At 45.5% G+C, this 17,526-nt stretch overlaps 2 protein-coding genes and 1 long non-coding RNA gene across 4 annotated transcripts in view; 1 reads left to right on the top strand and 2 right to left on the bottom strand.

Moving 5' to 3' along the window:
• Positions 1-8,921: 8,921 nt before the first annotated feature.
• On the bottom strand, positions 8,922-12,960 carry LOC119473775. The gene is made up of 3 exons (XR_005202998.1): positions 12,410-12,960; positions 10,339-10,476; positions 8,922-9,649 (listed from the first exon to the last, which is right to left on the bottom strand). It is a non-coding gene; the product is annotated as an uncharacterized LOC119473775 (long non-coding RNA).
• On the top strand, positions 11,322-15,305 carry DKK4 (dickkopf WNT signaling pathway inhibitor 4). The gene is made up of 4 exons (XM_017545953.2): positions 11,322-11,869; positions 12,953-13,103; positions 13,897-14,049; positions 14,470-15,305. The coding sequence occupies exons 1-4, from the start codon at positions 11,759-11,761 to the stop codon at positions 14,727-14,729; spliced, it is 675 nt and encodes a 224-aa protein (XP_017401442.1). The 5' UTR covers positions 11,322-11,758; the 3' UTR covers positions 14,730-15,305.
• A 1,681-nt stretch (positions 15,306-16,986) lies between these two features.
• The window catches only part of POLB (DNA polymerase beta), a 31,754-nt gene continuing 31,214 nt past the window's right edge, over positions 16,987-17,526 (bottom strand). For both annotated transcript variants that reach the window (XM_017545949.2, XM_017545950.2), the window contains one exon: positions 16,987-17,232. In XM_017545949.2, the coding sequence (XP_017401438.1) occupies positions 17,138-17,232 (95 nt within the window). In that variant the 3' untranslated portion in view covers positions 16,987-17,137. The remainder of the gene's footprint in view (positions 17,233-17,526) is intronic.

Genomic DNA, 17,526 nt, shown 5'->3' with positions numbered 1-17,526 from the left:
GGAGATTGCAGTGAGCCAAGATCGTGCCACTGCACTCCAGCCAGGGCTACAGAGCTAGACTCAGTCTCAAAACAGAACAAAACAAACAAAAAGAAAAAATTAGCCAGGTTTGATGGCGTGCGCCTGTAATCCCAGCTACTTGGAGGCTGAGGCAGGAGAATTGCTTGAACCCAGGTGGCAGAGGTTGCAGTGAGCTGAGATCGCACCACTGTACTCTAGCCTGGGTGACAGAGTGAGACTAGGTCTCAAACAAAAAAAAACACAAAAAACAAACAAACAAAAAAAAACAAAAAAAAAAATTCTAAGGGTAGTGTACCTTGGTTATGCGGAAATGGCCTTGTGTTTAGGAAATACATGCTGAAGTATTTTGAAGCGAAATATCATGTGTCTGCAACTAACCCTCAAATGGTCCAGAAAAAAGAAAAAACAAATATGACAAAATGTTAACAACTGGTTAATCTAGGTGGAACATATATGTGTGTTCATTGCACTGTTCTTGAAATTTTCCACTGAGTTTTAATTTTATTGAAATAAAAAGAGAAAAGCCCCATAAAGTCTGATGCTCCACAGTACACCATACCAGGTTACTGCTTGAATCAAAAGGCAAATATCAGATTTACCTCCTGTGTGAAAAGTATTTCAAGTTAATAAGAGATAAGTAAGATACATGTCTCCAACAGACTCATAATGTAAGACTTGGACAAATATCTGCTGAATGAGGCCAAATATGATCAATGCCATAAGCAAAGTAGTGTAACCTAGTAGCCTAAATAAAGTGAGCTTACGAGTCCAAAGAGCTGGATTTGTGTCTCAGCTCTGCCAACTCTGTGGTCTTAGGCAAGCATTAACCTCTCTGTGCCTCAGTTTCCACATCTGTGAAACAGAACTAACTAATATTAACTCAGAGGATTATAGTGGATGTTAAATAATGTATCCAGGCTGGGCGCCATGGCTCACTCCTGTAATCCTAGCAGTTTAGAAGACTGAGGCTTCTTCTAAGAAGAATTGCTTGAGCCCAGGAGTTTGAGACAAGTCTGGGCAATATGTTGAAACCCCATATCTACAAATAAATATAAAAATTAGCCAGGCATGGGTGCCATGTGCCTGTAGTCCCAGCTACTTGGGAGGCTGAGGTAGGAGGATCCCTTGAGCCCAGGGAGGTCAAGGCTGTCGTGAGTTGTGATTGTGCCATTGCACTCCAGCCTGGGTAACAGAGGGAGGCACTGTCTCCAAAAACAAACAAACAAATAATATATCCATAGGACATAATTTACCTGGTGTAGAGAAAATGTTCATCAGTTAATAACACATGAAAATAAAGGAGCTGGCCGGATGCAGTGGCTCACACCTGTAATCCCAGCACTTTGGGAGGCCAAGGCGGGTGGATCACCTGAAGTCAGGAGTTCGAGACCAGCCTGGTCAACATGGTGAAACCCCATCGCTACTAAAAATACAAAAACTAGCCAGTAGCTGTAGTCCCAGCTACTCAGGAGGCTGGAGCAGGAGAATCGCTTAAACCCCGGAGGCGGCAATTGCAGTGAGCAGAGATTGTGCCGTTGCACTCCAGCCTGAGGAACAAGAGTGAAACTCTGTNAAAAAAAAAAAAAAAAAAGGAAAGAAAGAAAGAGAGAGAGAGAAAGAAAAGAAAGAAAGAAAAAGAGGAAAAAGACTGGCCTTCACCATCTCAGAACTAGAGCTAAATAATGCACTCATTCTCACTTTCTCATTCCCTACCCACACTGTGATCTAAACTCTCCAGAAGTGTGGAAAGGACTTTATCAATCTGAATCCTGATACTAAAACCATGGCATTCTCCTGTGAGATCGATAGAATTTTAGAGCTGGGAAGGGACTCTCAACGCCTTCCTTTGAGGGACATTTGCTAAGTGCTTATCGTGTCCAGGGCATGATGACAGTGCTAGGAGCTGCGTCCCGAGAAACATCCAGAGCATCCCATTGCAGAGGCCCATGGAGATGCCGCCCCAAAGGAGGAGGCTCCCAGCACAGGTCACTCGCCCAGCCAAGGTTACCTGCTGGTCTGCCCCTGTGGCCTTGCTCAGAGAAAAATCTTGGAAAGTTTATACTATATTGTTTAAACTGTTTTACTCTCAGAGATGGAAAAACCAGCTGAGAACAGAAGATTTTCTATAAAGATTTCACAGCCCAATTGCCCTGACTGTAGGATATGATAAGATTCTGAAGCCAGCTGTGTAATTTAACTCAATTTCTTTAAAGAAAAAGGGCCGGCCAGGCATGATGGCTCATGCCTATAATCCCATCACCTTAGGAAGTTGAAGCAGGAAGATGGCTTGAGGCCAGGAGTTCAAGACCAGCCTGAAAAACATAGTGAGATGCCATTTCTGCAAAAAATAAAAAATTAGCTGAACATGGTAGCACACGCCTGTGTTCCCAGCTACTCAGGAGTGTGTGGGAAGATCACTTGAGACCATGAGGCTGAGGCTACAGTGAGCCACTATGGCGCTACTGTACTCCAGCCTGGGTGACACAGTGAGACCCCATCTCAAAACAAAAACAAAAAACCACCAAAGACAACCCAAATAGCCAACATTTAGAGGATATTAAATAAACTATAATACACCCATATCCTGGGTTGTGGTATAGCCATGGGTTCTGATAATATTTGATGAAAGCTCAGTGAAAAAAGAAAAAAGAGGAAACAAAAGTGTATGTACAGTGTAATCCCAATTGTGTGTGTGTGTGTTGTAATTTTACTTTAAGAAGCAAGGGAGCAATAAACATAAACATCAAGCCGGGTGCAGTGGTGCACATCTATATCTCAGCTACTCGGGAGGCTGGGGCGGGAGGATCACTTGCGCACAGGAGTTCCAGGCTGTAGTGCACTCCGAGCCTGCCTGTAAATGGCTGCTGCACTCCAGCCAGGCAATGCAGTGAGATCTGGTCTCTAAAAACAACACCCTCAGTGTAGACCTCCAATGGGGAGGCAGACAGAGGGACTGGGAAGAAGAAGCCACGTGAGCAGATGTAGGCATTAGTAACGGCTAGTTCTGGAGCTGGCGATAGATTAATTATATTGCATATTAAACAAATAAATATGGCCGGGCACGATGGCTCATGCCTGTAATCCCAGCACTTTGGGAAGCCGAGGCAGGCAGATCACCTAAGGTTGGGAGTTCGAGACCAGCCTGAATGACCAACATGGAGAAACCCCATCTCTACTAAAAATACAAAAGTAGCCAGGCATGGTGGCACATACCTGTAATCCCAGCTACTCGGGAGGCTGAGGCAGGAGAATCACTTGAACCCAGGAGGCAGAGGTTGCAGTGAACAGAGATTTCACCATTGCACTCCAGCCTGGGCAACAAGGGCAAAACTCTGTCTCAAAAACAAACAAACAAACAAACAAACAAAACAAATAAATGCTACATGTACATGTGTATACATAGCTGCATAGAAAAGAACTGGGAAAATTTTACGAAAATATCTAGACATCTGATTTTTATTTTATGCTTCATACTTTTCTGTATTTTCCCACATTTCTAAGATTTGGGAATATATTTATTTTATAATTGAGAAAGTGAGGCTCATTTGCATTAAGGTGGGGTAGTACCTAGATGTATGAGAATGACCGCACTATTCCATGGGGAATTTCCACCAGAAATTGGGAAATGCTCCTGGAATCACGAGCCTGGACTTTGTGATGGGCCTTCTGAGTGTGCGCCTCACTCTTTACCACAAGGAGGAGCAAGGAAACAACGTAAAAGAGAAGCCAGACAGGGAGGGGAGGAGGGCTTGGGGGGTACGGGGAAGGGAGTGGGGGATGTGGGGAGAGCCCAAGACGACAACCTCCCCTCTCACCCAAGATCTTCATGAGGTTATGAACATAACTGTGAATTAGGATCTGAGCTGCGTCTGGGGACTTTCTGGCAAAGTCAGAATCTAATTTGTATTTTGTTTTTAGATTTTTTTTCTCTTTTTTTGAGACGGGATGTCACTGTGTTGCCCAGGCTGGAGTGCAACAATGCCATCTTGGTTCACTGCAGCCTCAACTTCCCAGGGTCAAGCAATCCTCCCACCTCAGCCTCCTTGAGGGACCACAGGAGTGCACCACCACACCCGACTAATTTTTCGTAGAGATGGGGTCTCACAATGTTGCCCAGGCTGGTCTCAAACTACTGGGGTCAAGCAATCATCTTGCCTTGTCCTCCCAAAGTGCTGGAATTAGAGTGCCTGGCCACAAATCTGATTTGAATGTCAGAAGGGCAGCAAGTAATTACTAAGTTGTTTTATGGGGAAACCAATGTTGTCACCGTACCACGCACAGCTCCGTTACAGCCTGATGACACAACCTACAAGTCATTTAGCCTCAGTCACTTCCTTGTGAAGCTTTCACCTCCCATTTAATCAGAGACAGTTTGGGAAAGAAGGAGGTGACATATACCCATAGTTGTAATTGGAAAATAGCCCAGGCAGTGTTCCTTGTGATTTTATTTTGTTTCCATCAGCTTGGTGTTTGGAAGTAGACATCAGTTAACGAGCTGTGTAGCAGGCATAGAGGAAAGCATGAACTTTGAAACTAGAATTCTTACATTCAGATCCCAGGTCTGCAGCCCCCTCGTTTTGGGCCCGTGGCAGATTACTGGTCCCTCTGAGTCTCAGTGTCTTCATTTTTAACCTGGAGATGCCCGGAAGGAAATTCCTGCTGGGTAAGATCCCCCAGAGGGAGGCTTCAGCCACAGGCAGCTTTCTTTGGCCAAAGTCTTGGTAAGGCCTGGATGACACTTGGGCTAGGAGCCTGGGACAGAGGGGCCAAGATCACACCCGCGGAGTTAGATACACCCCAACACCCAGAAAGACTGGGTTTCCTAATGCAGCAGGATTCACCTCTTACATCTAAGGAAAAGAATCAGACCTGGCCAGGCACTGTGGCTCATGCCTGCAATCCCAGCACTTTGGGAGGCCAAGGTGGGAGGATCACTTGAGCCCGGGAGTTCAAGAACAGCCTGGGCAACATAGCAACATCCCATCTCTACAAAAAATTTAAAAATTAGCTGTTGTGGTGGCATGCGTCTGTAGTCCCAGCTACTCGGGGAGCTGAGCCCAGGAGTTTGAGGCTATAGTGAGCTGTGCTTGCACCACTGCACTCCAGCCCGGGTGACAAAATGAGACCCTGTCCCTAAAAATAAAAGAATTGAAGAATGAGACCCAATTCAGTCTGCATCTTAGGGTCCAGATCCAAAGATGGCAGAACTCCTCATGTTTTGTGTACCATGAACATGTCAGTGGCGGCGTGGCACAGAGGAAGGGAAGCGGGTCAGTGTGCAGGAACAGGGCAGGGTGGGTGAGGTGATTAGGAACTAGGAAGGCACAAATAGACACAACTGGATTTTTTTCCCTCTCTTTTGAAACTGTCTTGCTCTGTCACCCAGGCTGGAGGGCAGTGGTGCCATCTTGGCTCACTGCAACCTCTGCCTCCCAGGTTCAAGTGACTCTTCTGTCTCAGCCTCCTGAGAAGCTGGGATTACAAGCACACATCACCATGCCTGGTTAATTTTTTTTTATTTTTAGTAGAGACAGGGTTTTACCACGTTGGCTAGGCTGGTATCGAACTCTTGATCTCAAGGGATCCACCTGCCTGGGACTCACAAAATGCTGGGATTATGGGTATGAGCCACAGCTCCCGGCCAACCTGATTTTTTTTTTTTTTTAAACAAAACAATGGGCCAGGCATGATGGCTCATGCCTGTAATCCCAGCATTTTGGGAGGCTGAGGTGGGTGGATTGCCTGAGCTCAGTAGTTCGTGACCAGGCTGGGCAACATGGTGAAACCCCATCTCTACTAAAAAAATACAAAAAATTAGCTGACTGTGGCGGTGTGCACCTGTAGTCTCAGCTACTCAGGAGGCTGAGACAAGAGAATTGCTTGAACCCAGGAGGCAGAGGTTGCATTGAGCCAAGATCGTGCCACTGCACTTCAGCATGGGTGTCAGAGCAAGACTCCATTTCAAACAAACAAAACAAACAATGGCAGAGCCTATCCTTAAGGAAGGAGGGTCCAGAGAGCCTGGTGCTGTTCCCAGCCAGGAGGACGTGTGAAGTCAGGACAACTCCAAGACTGTTGCTGCTGGAAAGGTTGGTTCCCTGCACCAGCACATTGCACAGCTCCAAAGGCGTTGGCCACATGCACCGACCATGGTCCAAAGGTGCCTCCTGGAGCTGAGCAACTCCAGGGCCTTGGCAGATGTCAGCCGAAGCTCCCAGAAGACTGGTGTGTAAAAGGCCCTCAAGACCAGGAGGAACTGAGACTGCATGTGACGTGACCTGCCCCAGGCCACGCCATCTGCAAAAGATGCTGGCACCAGCCACCCTGGCATCCAGCCTGTGCTGTCCCTGGGTGCTGCCCTTCACTCCTCAGCCTTGCGGAGGGCTGGGCTTACCTTCTGACCTCAGGGAACCAAACGGCAAAGTTTCTGTCATCTCTGTGATCACATCCTGCGGTCTGTTTGCCCCATCAACATGCCCCTTCTCATCTTTTATTTTATGGAACATTTCCTGTGAGATTCTGCCAAAGACCTGCTTGTTTCCGTTACTTTGATTTTCTTTTAAGGAAAGCAAAATTTATGGAAATCAAACTGGTTTTGACACAGGAGCCACAACAAATCAAACTTTCCTTTCCTGAGTGAGTATAAATAATTGGTTCTGACACACGCCTTTGACGTGAACCACAGCAGCTGTCATGCGGGAGGACACGGGTGGCAGGCCTGAAACACCAGCGTGCAACTTTTACCCAAAGGGTGGAGTCAGTGCGGAAACTGGGACCTCTGGAAATTTCTTTTTGAGAAATTTCATTTCCTCTAAGCTTAGTCAATATTACTCAATTTTAGTGTTCCCTTGGCCCAGGTGCTTACTGCAAAACAGGGAGCATCAGCCTGAGATTTTCAGTTAACCTGTAATCCTTGCCAGGGGGCGTCAGGATGGTAGTGTCTTTGCCAGAACTTTGCAGGATGGCTTCCTTTGTTCTGTGGCCACAGGAGTGTCTTGTGGTGTGTCGCTTTTCCAAAGACAACCACGGCTCCAAGTGCCACTCGGGAGGGCTTGTGGAACGGGTTCTGTGAAGTTGCTGCTGCTGTGGCCTGCGCCGCGAAGCTTGTGGCCTGACCTGAGAGCAGAGAGGACACCCTTTAAACAGAAACGTTTTTAAAGTTTCCCTCTCCCTACTTAATTCTCCCTGCCATCCTCTCCCTACTGCCCCATCATCTCTAATCCCCAAATAATAGAGATGCGGGCTCCTGGCAGTAAACGGTGCCACGGGGCATCTCATTTCAGTTGTTGGCATCCTCGTGGAGGGATGCTGGGCTGATTAGTAGCAGGGGAGCAGCCTTGGGAAATCTGAAAATATACCAGAAGTCATTTTCCAGGAACTACCTCCCATGCTTACTTTCCTCCAATTGCTCTGGCTTTTTAGAGACCGAAATCCTAGTCTTATTGCAAAACGAGCCCTCAGATTAAGGGAGATTTTTCTTTGATGAGTTGTATGAAACACATGTCCATTGGCAGCCTGCAGAGGTTGGTCCATGGGGGACGCTAGGCACTAAAATCTATGGAAGATGGAAAGTTCTGGCCTGGAAAATGGATGAGAGACATTTGTTTAGAGGGTTTTTGCTTTGTTTTGCTTTTTTTTTTTGAGTCTTGCTCTGTTGCCCAGGCTGGAGTACAGCAGTGCAATCTTGGCTCACTGCAACCTCTGCCTCCCGGGTTCAAACAATTCTCCTGCCTCAGCCTCCAGAGTAGCTGGGATTACAGGCATGAGCCACCACGCCCAGCTAATTTTTGTATTTTAGTAGAGACAGGGTTTTGCCATGCATGCTGGTCTCAAACTCCTGACCTCAAGTGATCCGCCCCCCTCACTCTCCCCAAGTGCTGGGATCATAGGCATGAGCCACCGCGCCCGGCCCCAGCTCATGGTCTGGTTGTAGAGACAAAGACGTAGGCGATGGCGTGAGGTTTTGGAAGCGTCGTGGCTGGTTGGTGGCTTGGGTATGCAGAGCAGGGCTGACGGGGCAGCGGAGGGGAGGCCCACCGGTGATGGAGTCAGGCCCAGCCCCAAAGCCCACACTCTCTTAGTGCTGAGACAGAGACAGAGATGGACAGACACAGACAGACAGAGGGTCGCTTTTCAGTGTTGTTCACCCCTGTTGGCGACCCTCTGGTGCCTGCACCTGCCCCTCTCATCTGTCTCTCAAAGGCAAAACAAAGAGCCTTATTGGTGGAAGACACGCTGCTCATATCTCCGTAGTAGATACCCTGCAAACAGTTGACTGTGCGGACAGCTTTTCCCAAGGCACACTCTCATCCTGCTCCCCCAACCTGATTTTCATCCTGAATTCTCTGTCTCTGGCCCACCTCCACCCACCCAGTGCACCAAATCAGAGAGAGCAGGATCATCCCAGCTCCCCCCGACTCCACTCCCACATCCAGTGATGCAGCTTTAACTTCAGACTTCCCTCCTTTGCTTGGTTCCCATTGTCACTGTGGCACTGCCTCACATTGGACCTCTTCATTGTCATCTGGGCAATGACAACTGAGTCCTAAGTGGCCCCAGCCTCTCCTCTCTCTCACCGCGACCCAAGCACCACACTGCCACCAGCATTGTACCCTGGAAGCAAATTAGATCACACCAGGGTCTTCCTTTCTTCCTTTCATTTTTCTTTCTTTCCCTCTCTCCCTCCCTCCTTTCCTCCCTCCCTTCCTTCCTTTCTTCCTTTTTTTGGTGGGAGGACAGGGTCTCGCTTTGTCACCTAGGCTCGAGTGCAGTGGTATGATCATGCAGTCTTGACCTCTTAGGCTCAAGCAACCCTCTTACCTCAGCCTCCTGAATAGCCAGGACTACAGACACGTGCCACCACACCAGGGTCATTTTTATATTTTTTTGTAGAGGTAGGGCGTTGTGATGTTGTCCAGGCTTGGTCTTGAACTCCTTCCTTCACGTGATCCTCCCACCACAGCTTCCCAAGTAGCAGGGACTACAGGCTCGTGCTGGCGTGCCCAGCTGATGTTGTTTCTTTTTCGTGGAGACAGGGTCTCACCATGTTGCTCGGGCTGCTCTCATGCCCTGGCCACAAGCGGTCCTCTTGCCTTATCCCCCTCACAAAGTGCTGGGTACAGGCGGGAGCCACTGCACCCAGCGGACCATGCCATTCTCAGTCTGAAATATCTCCAATTACTTCACATTGTGTAGAGAATAGAATCTGACTTTCTTCGCATGGCATAGCAGGGTCTGCATCTTGCTTCATCTCGTCCTTCCATCATCTGCCACAGCCACACGATCTCTCACTAGCGCCTAAGTGCACCTCTTGCCCTTGCACACACTCCACTCTCTGAACCCAGGCGAGAACATCGCCGACTTCCCCACCTAGGAAGCTCTTATGCAACCCACTAAACTCAGCTCAAATATTACCTTCTCTGTAAACATACTCGTTTATTTCTTTAGAAAGCCTAAATCATGCCTTCCTCTGTATTTATATCTTTGTAAGTCCTCCGGCGTTATGTTTATATCTTTATATAAGTGCTTGTCATAATATATTGAAATCATCCATACATACATGTCTTCTGTCTGGATATCTCTCCTTCTGTCACCTAGGCTCTGTCATCCATCCATACATGTTTTCTGTCTGTTTTACATAGAGACAGATAGATAGATGGATAGTTAGTTAAGATAAGCAGATAGATAGAGGCTGGAGTGCAGCGGCAAAATTATAGCTCACTGCAGCCTCAATCTCCTGGGCTTAAATGATGCTCCCACCTCAGCTTCCTGAGTTACTAAAACTACAGGTGCACACTACAGTGCCTGGCTATTTTTTTTTTTTTAAATTTTTTTGTGGAGACAAGATCTCAATATGTTGCCCAGGCTGGTCTTGAACTCCTGCGCTCAAGAGATCTTCCTGCGTTGGCCTCCCAAAGTTCTGGGATTACAGGTGTGAGCCACTGTGCCCGGCCATCGGAGTTTTATATTTTATTGCCAACATCTAATCTAAGGCTCTGCTCTACGCTGAATGCTCATTGGCTGTTCGTACCTTGTTACAGGAGTTCCTGACGGTCCTTTCGTCTGTGTATATTGCCAGGGGCCTTTGGTAACCTGAAATTCCCTTATGGTGAGGCAGCAGGAAGCAGAGAAACCTAGCAGAGACAGAACCTTGGGGCTCTCTCCTTTATCTTTGGTCATAATTGTCCAACTTCAAAATAAATTCTGCAACACCACTAGTCACCAGGGTTATCATCCTATCAAAGGGTGTTTGATGTTGTCAGTTTAAGGGATTAAAATAAGTAACTTCCACACAAGAGGTAGACAAGCAATACCAACCTGAGAACGAGAGCCAAGTACTGGGAAGGCTCGAATCACCTGCATCACCTTCGGAATGGCACTGCATTACTCAAAATTGAGAATGTTCTCATGCACAGAATGCTGAGATTCATGTCAATGAACTGATGTTAGGTTGTTCTGCAGGAAAACATAGTAAATATTATCATTTATGGCATAGAAAAAAATATGTTTTCAGATGACTCTAGGCTAAGAGCAATGAAACAATGAAGAGAAAAAATGATCTTTTGACCCAGATCTAGATTGTTCTACCCTTAAAGTATTTAAGATGGTGATAAGCACATGTCTAAATTACCTGACTTCTCTAATAGTCAAATGGGAAAAAAAATCAGACGAGAAAGGGATAAAGTTGAAGTTTTAAAAAATTCATATTAGGAAAATTAGAAATACATGAAATTTCATCTGAAATCAACCAGAGACTTGGATCCTGTTCTGCTTAAGTGAGTTTTACATCATGCAATACAAATTAAATACGTTGCTGATAAAATGGACCCAAAGCTTCCTATTGAATTATATAAAATGAGCTTTCTATCATTGTCCCCACCATTGAAAAATAGGATTTTCATAAATCACACTATTTTCCTAATAACCCTAACTTCAAACAGTTCAATTTTTATTTAAAGGAAAGCAATTTCCCAAATGGCATTTAGTCAGAACAGGTGCTGTTCCATTGACAACTTTTAAACGGTTGGAATTAGCTTTGACATCTGGATGCCAGAGCTAATCAGGGGGCGTTTTCTCTTTTTCTATCTGTACTCACTATCTGAAGCCCAGTTTACAGCTTCTGAGTGTATTTTGTACCTCGTTAAATGTTTTTGGCATCCTGTATAGCATATTGGCCAGTATGATTCATCCTTTCTTTGAGCACAATTAGCTGTGAAAACAGATCTTAGGACAGACTCCCTCCCCCGCCCCAAAGGATTACTGAAGGTAGGAAATGCAGGTGATTATCAAGAGTTTGCCTTTGATACAGACATCCTGCTCTGCCTTGGCCCTTTGAACTAACTTTGATATGCAATAATTAAGAGGGATTCAACCCCTGGAGGAGAAGCCGCATGGCCCTGCCTCTACTCTCCTTCTATTGAGTCCTTGTTTTGAACTATTGATCAAACAGATTTGAAGGGATTTGTTGAAGCCTGTGTGGGGTAGGAGGAAGGAACAAAGTCGGGAGGAGGCACATCTGGTTATAAATAGTTTCAGGAGGAACCTGCTGGTCAGACCTGGCTCAGCTGATTTCAAGCACCTTACTCAGACGAAATTTTGCTTCTCTTTCAGAAAAAGCAGTGATAAACTGACGACGTGCTGAGCTGCCAGCTTGGTGGATGCTCTGCTGTGGGTGGAGAGCAGCCTCGCTTCGGGGACACACAGTGCTGGGACCCTCCGGGAGCCTGGGGATTGAAGGATGGTGGCAGCCGTCCTGCTGGGACTGAGCTGGCTCTGCTCTCCCCTGGGAGCTCTGGTCCTGGACTTCAACAACATCAGGAGCTCTGCCGATCTGCACAGGGCCCGGAAGGTAAGGCTGCTAGGGAAGGGCCCGAGGTACCGGGCTGCTGACAGCTGGGTGTTCTGTTTAGGCTTTAGTAAGTCATTTTGATTCATGTGTGAAATGTCTTACCTTGCAGGTAAATTGAATTGGTTTTGGATTTGGAGGGCACCCTGGTAAGACCCAGTGGCCTTAGCATGAATGTATGAAATAAACACAGTGGCTTTCCGCATCATTCGTTTGTAAGTCAGGGAATAAACGCACACTTCGGAAGTTCTGCTCTGTGCCAGCTCTTTTACATGTAATACCTCATTTACCCGTCCTCACAACTTGAGACAGGTGAAACACCCCCTAATTCCAGATGAGGAAATAAGACTCAGAGAGGCTGAGGAGCTTACCCAAGCTCACACAGCCAGCAAACAGGGGGGCAAGGATTTAAATGGAGGACCACGATGCATTGCCTGGTCACCGTCTAACTTCACAGAGAGCTGTTTTAGGGATCACTTTATATAAGTGTATGTTATTATATATCTTATGTATTACTATATATATCATATATACTATACCTACATTACATATCCATGTAAAAGCATCAACTGTTGATGGGAACAACTGATCTTCAGTATCTCTTTCTCTGTGCAAATGAGGCATCACTGAAAATCAAAGGACAGTTCACTTAGGGAAGGCTCTTTAGGTTAAATTTGATTCACTAGAGTAAAAAATCAAATAGGAATGCCACAAACATCAGTACTATATTTAATTAAACTGCAGCCAGCCTCTAGAGTTAAGATCTATTGAATATCTCATAATCACCTGTCAAGACACACATAGGAAAACATTTTCTCCCATTTTCACAAAGAGCACAGGAAAACGAAATTCTGAGTTCAGACGATTTTTCAAACTCAAATAGCCTTTGCAGCACCCAGGTCTCTTCCCAGGTGATCTGAGCTTCCCTTCGTGGGAGAGAACCATTTCCACCGAAAAATAAGATGCTGCCCAGGGTTTGTCACAGTGCCACTGTCCTTTGGCTCCCTCTGCCTCCTGCCTTGAATAAAAAGTCATCTTCCATTGTGTTGGATTTTCTAGCCTTGTGACAGCAGCTTCCCTCCACAGGGCTCACAGTGCCTGTCTGACATGGACTGCAATACCAGAAAGTTCTGCCTCCAGCCGCACGATGAGATGCCGTTCTGTGCTACGTGTCGTGGGTTGCGGAGGAGATGCCAGCGAGATGCCATGTGCTGCCCTGGGACATTCTGTGTGAATGGTGAGTGGCCATAACGCCAACAGTGGTTTTTAAACCGAAGGCAGTGTCTAAGCTCCATGGACAAGAATATTCCAGGGCAGGTACTCTCTAACGGCACTTCCTAGATTCATGCGTGAAGTAAATTTATGCAGCTGCCTGTCTTTTTTCTTTCTTTTTTTCTTTTTTTTTGAGACAGAGTCTTGCTTTTGTCGCCCAGACTGGAGTGCAATGGCACGATCTCAGCTCACTGCAACCTCTGCCTCCTGGGTTCAAGGCATTCTCCTGCCTCAGCCTCTGGAATAACTGGGATTACAGGTGTGCACCACCATGCCCAGCTAATTTTTGTATTTTTAGTGGAGACGGGTTTTTGCCATGTTGGTCAGGCTAGTCTCGAACCCCTGGCCTCAGGTGATCCACCCACCTCAGCCTTACAAAGTGCTGAGATTATAGGTGTGAACCACCATGCCTGGCCTGCCTTTTCTTAATGAAACAGAATAATTTATTTCCTGGCAACAGCTCTTGCCAATGACTTGGAGATAATGATTTTGAAGGAAAGATTCAAGCTGGAATCATTCAAATGCTTCCATTTCCACTTGGATTCTATTAGCTACTTTTATTGGAATCCGATTTCCATTTAGCTACCTTCTCTGCCATATGTGAGCATGTAAATATTTAGTTCATGTCCCAGAAATCTAGAAAGTTATATATAAACTGAAGGCAGAGGTGCTGCCAAACTAAGTAACAGTAGGCTAATTAGTGTGGCTGTGGTTCTCCTTGAAGTTAATAATTCTAGTTACACCTGGTTGTCTCTCAGATGTTTGTACTACAATGGAAGATGCAACCCCAATATTGGAAAGACAGCCCGACGAGCAAGATGGCACAGATGCAGAAGGAACAACTGGGCACCCAGTTCAGGAAAACCAACCCAAGAGGAAGCCAAGTATTAAGAAATCACAGGGCAGGAAGGGTAAGAGCAGCATTCTGAGCTCATTTTATTTCAGAAATGCATTTTCTCCTCTCAGCCTCTTAAGGATAGGCTGACTGACTTTATTCTTCTCCATCAGAGAAACACTTTGGGAGCATGTGCTGTTGTAATCTCTTTCCATAAGAAGCTGTGGGGGTCACATAGACAGTGGCCTAAGGCAGTCTGCAGGTTGAGAGAACAAGCGAATGGCCAGTAACAATGAATAAATTCCACTGGGTGGGGGTGGAATTGCCATTGCATTACCGCTTTTAGCCTAAGATCTAGCTCTGTGAGACCCGCGTGCTGTGTCTATTTTTACTTTGTGGCTGTCAGTCGTAGGTCCCATCCCCTTATCCCAGTAGCAGTGCCCGGGCAGGCCACTTTTCCCGTTTATCACTAAACCCCCCATTAACCTTGTTACAGGACAAGAAGGAGAAAGTTGTCTGAGAACTTTTGACTGTGGCCCTGGACTTTGCTGTGCTCGTCATTTTTGGACGAAAATTTGTAAGCCTGTCCTTTTGGAGGGACAGGTCTGCTCCAGGAGAGGGCATAAAGACACTGCTCAAGCTCCAGAAATCTTCCAGCGTTGCGACTGTGGCCCTGGACTACTGTGTCGAAGCCAACTGGCTGGCGATGGGCAGCATCCACGGTTAAGAGTATGCCAAAAAATTGAAAAGCTATAAATATCTCAACGTAAAGAAGAATCCTCATTGCATTCGGGCTCAGTCTTGGACATGAACTTTCAAATGTCTCCATACAGATCTCTCCTGAAATCAAATCTTGCAGCAAGCAAAATAGCCTGAAACTAGAGAACTGAGATGATGGCTTTGTGATGAATGAGACCAGCATTAGCTTTTTGTCTGTTTTTCCAGAAAACCAATGAGATTCTGTAACAAAAAAATTTATTTCTAATCTAGGGGCTCCATTAATTCAAATCTTTAAGAATTGAAATTGTATATATTTAAGGTATACAGCGTGATGTCTTGAAATACATATACTATAGTTGAGCTACAGCTCTCTCTCCAAATAAATCTTTAAGCAATTTCTGGTGAAGGCTGGTGCCTGACAGTATCCTAGGGGGGAAAAATGATAGCATCTGAAGTTAAAAGTTAATTCTTTTATCTTCCCAGGGAAAATTATCACAACAAATACTGTATTTTTCCTTAAAAACCCTATTGTTTATTTCCATTCATTTCTTGGAAAGGAAATGGCATTTCACTACAAAATAATTTGGTTAATAAAGAAGTTTCAAAAAGTAATATCTTATGTCTGTGTAGTCCTTTGCAAGTATAAAGCATTTTTACATGTTTTCGATAGCTTTACTTACCATATGATAACTTTTTATATTTATATAATTCATAATTTCAAATTATATAATTTGAAAGGCAGGGCTTTCGAGGAGTGTCACTTATACATTTTGGCCACTTGCACTTAAAAGTTAGCCCAGAGGAAAACTCAGGCAAAAAAGCGAAATTTTTGTATTAAGACTATATTTTTGTGCATAGAAGTGGTTGTGCTTAGTAAAGCTCTTTCTAGTGAATTTCAAGCAAGTGCTACAGATTTCATTTCAGAGATAAACCATATATACCTCTTTTTCTATTCAGGTTATAAGTATATATTACAAGATCAATGATATGGTTTGGACGTTTGTCCCCTCTGTCTCATGTTGAAATGTGACCTCCAGTGTTGGAGGTGGGGCCTGGTGGGAGGTGACTAGACCATGGGGGCCGATTCCTCATGAATAGCTCAGCACCATCCTCTTGGTGCTAAGTGAGTTGTTAGTTCACACAAGATCTGATTGTCTAAGAGAGTATGGCACGTCCTCTCTCTCTCTCATTCCTGCTTTCGCCATGTGAAGTGCCTGCTCCTGCTTCATCTCCCACCATGAGCAAAACCTTCCTGAGGCCTCCCAAGAAGCTTAGCAGACGCCAGTGCCATGCTTCCTATATAGTCTCCAGAACCATGAGCCAATTAATCCTTTTTCTTCTTCTTTTTTTTTTTGAGACAGAGTCTCACTCTGATCCGGGTTGGAATGCAATGGTGCAATCTCGGCTCACTGCAACCTCTGCCTCCTGGGTTCAAGGAATTCTCCTGCCTCAGTCTGGCAAGTAGCTGGGATTACAGGTGTGTGACACCATATCCAGCTAATTTTTGTATTTTTAGTAGAGACAGGGTTTCACCATGTTGGCCAGGCTGGTCTCGAACTCCTGACCTCATGGTCCACCAGACTCAGCCTCCCAAAGTGCTAGGATTACAGGCAAGAGCCACCACGCCAGCCAATTATACCTTTTTGTTTCATAAACTACCCAGTCTCCAGTATTCTTTTATAGCAATGCGAGAATGGACTGATAACAATCAAATATGGGCCCAACAAAAAATTACACGTATAAAGGTCCCTAGTTACTGGTTTTTTTTTTGAGATGGAGTCTTACTCTTGTCACCCAGGCTGGAGTGTAGTGGTGCGATCTCAGCTCACTGCAACCGCCACCTCCAAGTTCAAGCAATTTTCCCACCTCAGACTTATAAGTAGCTGGGATTATAGACGTGCCACCACTCCCAGCTAGTTTTTATATTTTTGGTAGAAATGGGGTTTCACCATGTTGGCCAGGCTGGTCTCCAACTGCTGACCTCAGGGTATCTGCCTGCCCCAGCCACCCAAAGTGCTGGGATTACACGCATGAGCCACCGCACCTGGTTTCTAGAAAATACTGAAAAATCTTCCCGAGGCTAGTTTCTGGTTGTACCTTAATTAACCAATTTGTGATCAGTAAGTAGGGGTAACATGGTTTACAGCATAGAGCAGAATATGAGAAAATAAAAACTTCCATTCAAGATCTGCTATGATCTCATATTTCTCTCTACCAAACCCATAGTAAAGTATGATCATGAATATGAAAATTTAAACATATTTGCTAAGTAAATAAGAACATCATCATCTAATAACAGTACAAGAGATTTTATTGACTACATTGCAAGCTAAAGCATGAAGAAGAAACGATCATTTAAAAACACCAAAGACCCTTACATAGCAAAGGTTAAGAAATAAATTAAGACTCCTATTGGGCTTTGTCTGCCAGGGAAGCTACAGGCCTCATTCGCTCCGGTCCTTGGGTTCTCGGTATTTCCACTGGATGTAATCAAAGATGTCTTTCTCACTATCCACTGGCAGCGGTTCTCCAGCAACTCCTGCAAGTACAGAGAGAAAAAACTTACTGTAAGAACCAGTTTTGTAATGTAGTTATAGAGGAGTTCAGGATTAAGAGTTGTGTGGGACAGGCCAGGCGCGGTGGCTCACACCTGTAATCCCAGCACTTTGGGAGGCTGAGGTGGGTGGATCACGAGGTCAAGAGATCAAGACCATCCTGGCCAACATGGTGAAACCCTGTCTCTACTAAAAATACAAAAATTAGCTGGGCATGGTGGCGCATGCCTGTAGTCCCAGCTACTCGGGAGGCTGAGGCAGGAAAATTGCTTGAACCC

The sequence above is a fragment of the Cebus imitator genome, unplaced genomic scaffold (assembly GCF_001604975.1).
Source record: "Cebus imitator isolate Cc_AM_T3 unplaced genomic scaffold, Cebus_imitator-1.0 Scaffold183, whole genome shotgun sequence".
Classification (NCBI taxonomy): Eukaryota; Metazoa; Chordata; class Mammalia; order Primates; family Cebidae; genus Cebus; species Cebus imitator.
This window is presented reverse-complemented; position numbering and strand designations above follow the sequence as displayed.

Excerpts from the sequence above, each read along its gene's own strand:
- DKK4 (XM_017545953.2), top strand. The coding sequence starts at position 11,759 with ATGGTGGCAGCCGTCCTGCTGGGACTGAGCTGGCTCTGCTCTCCCCTG. Across the intron at positions 11,870-12,952 it reads ATCTGCACAGGGCCCGGAAG|GGCTCACAGTGCCTGTCTGA; the intron begins GTAAGGCTGCTA and ends TTCCCTCCACAG. Across the intron at positions 14,050-14,469 it reads GAAATCACAGGGCAGGAAGG|GACAAGAAGGAGAAAGTTGT; the intron begins GTAAGAGCAGCA and ends ACCTTGTTACAG.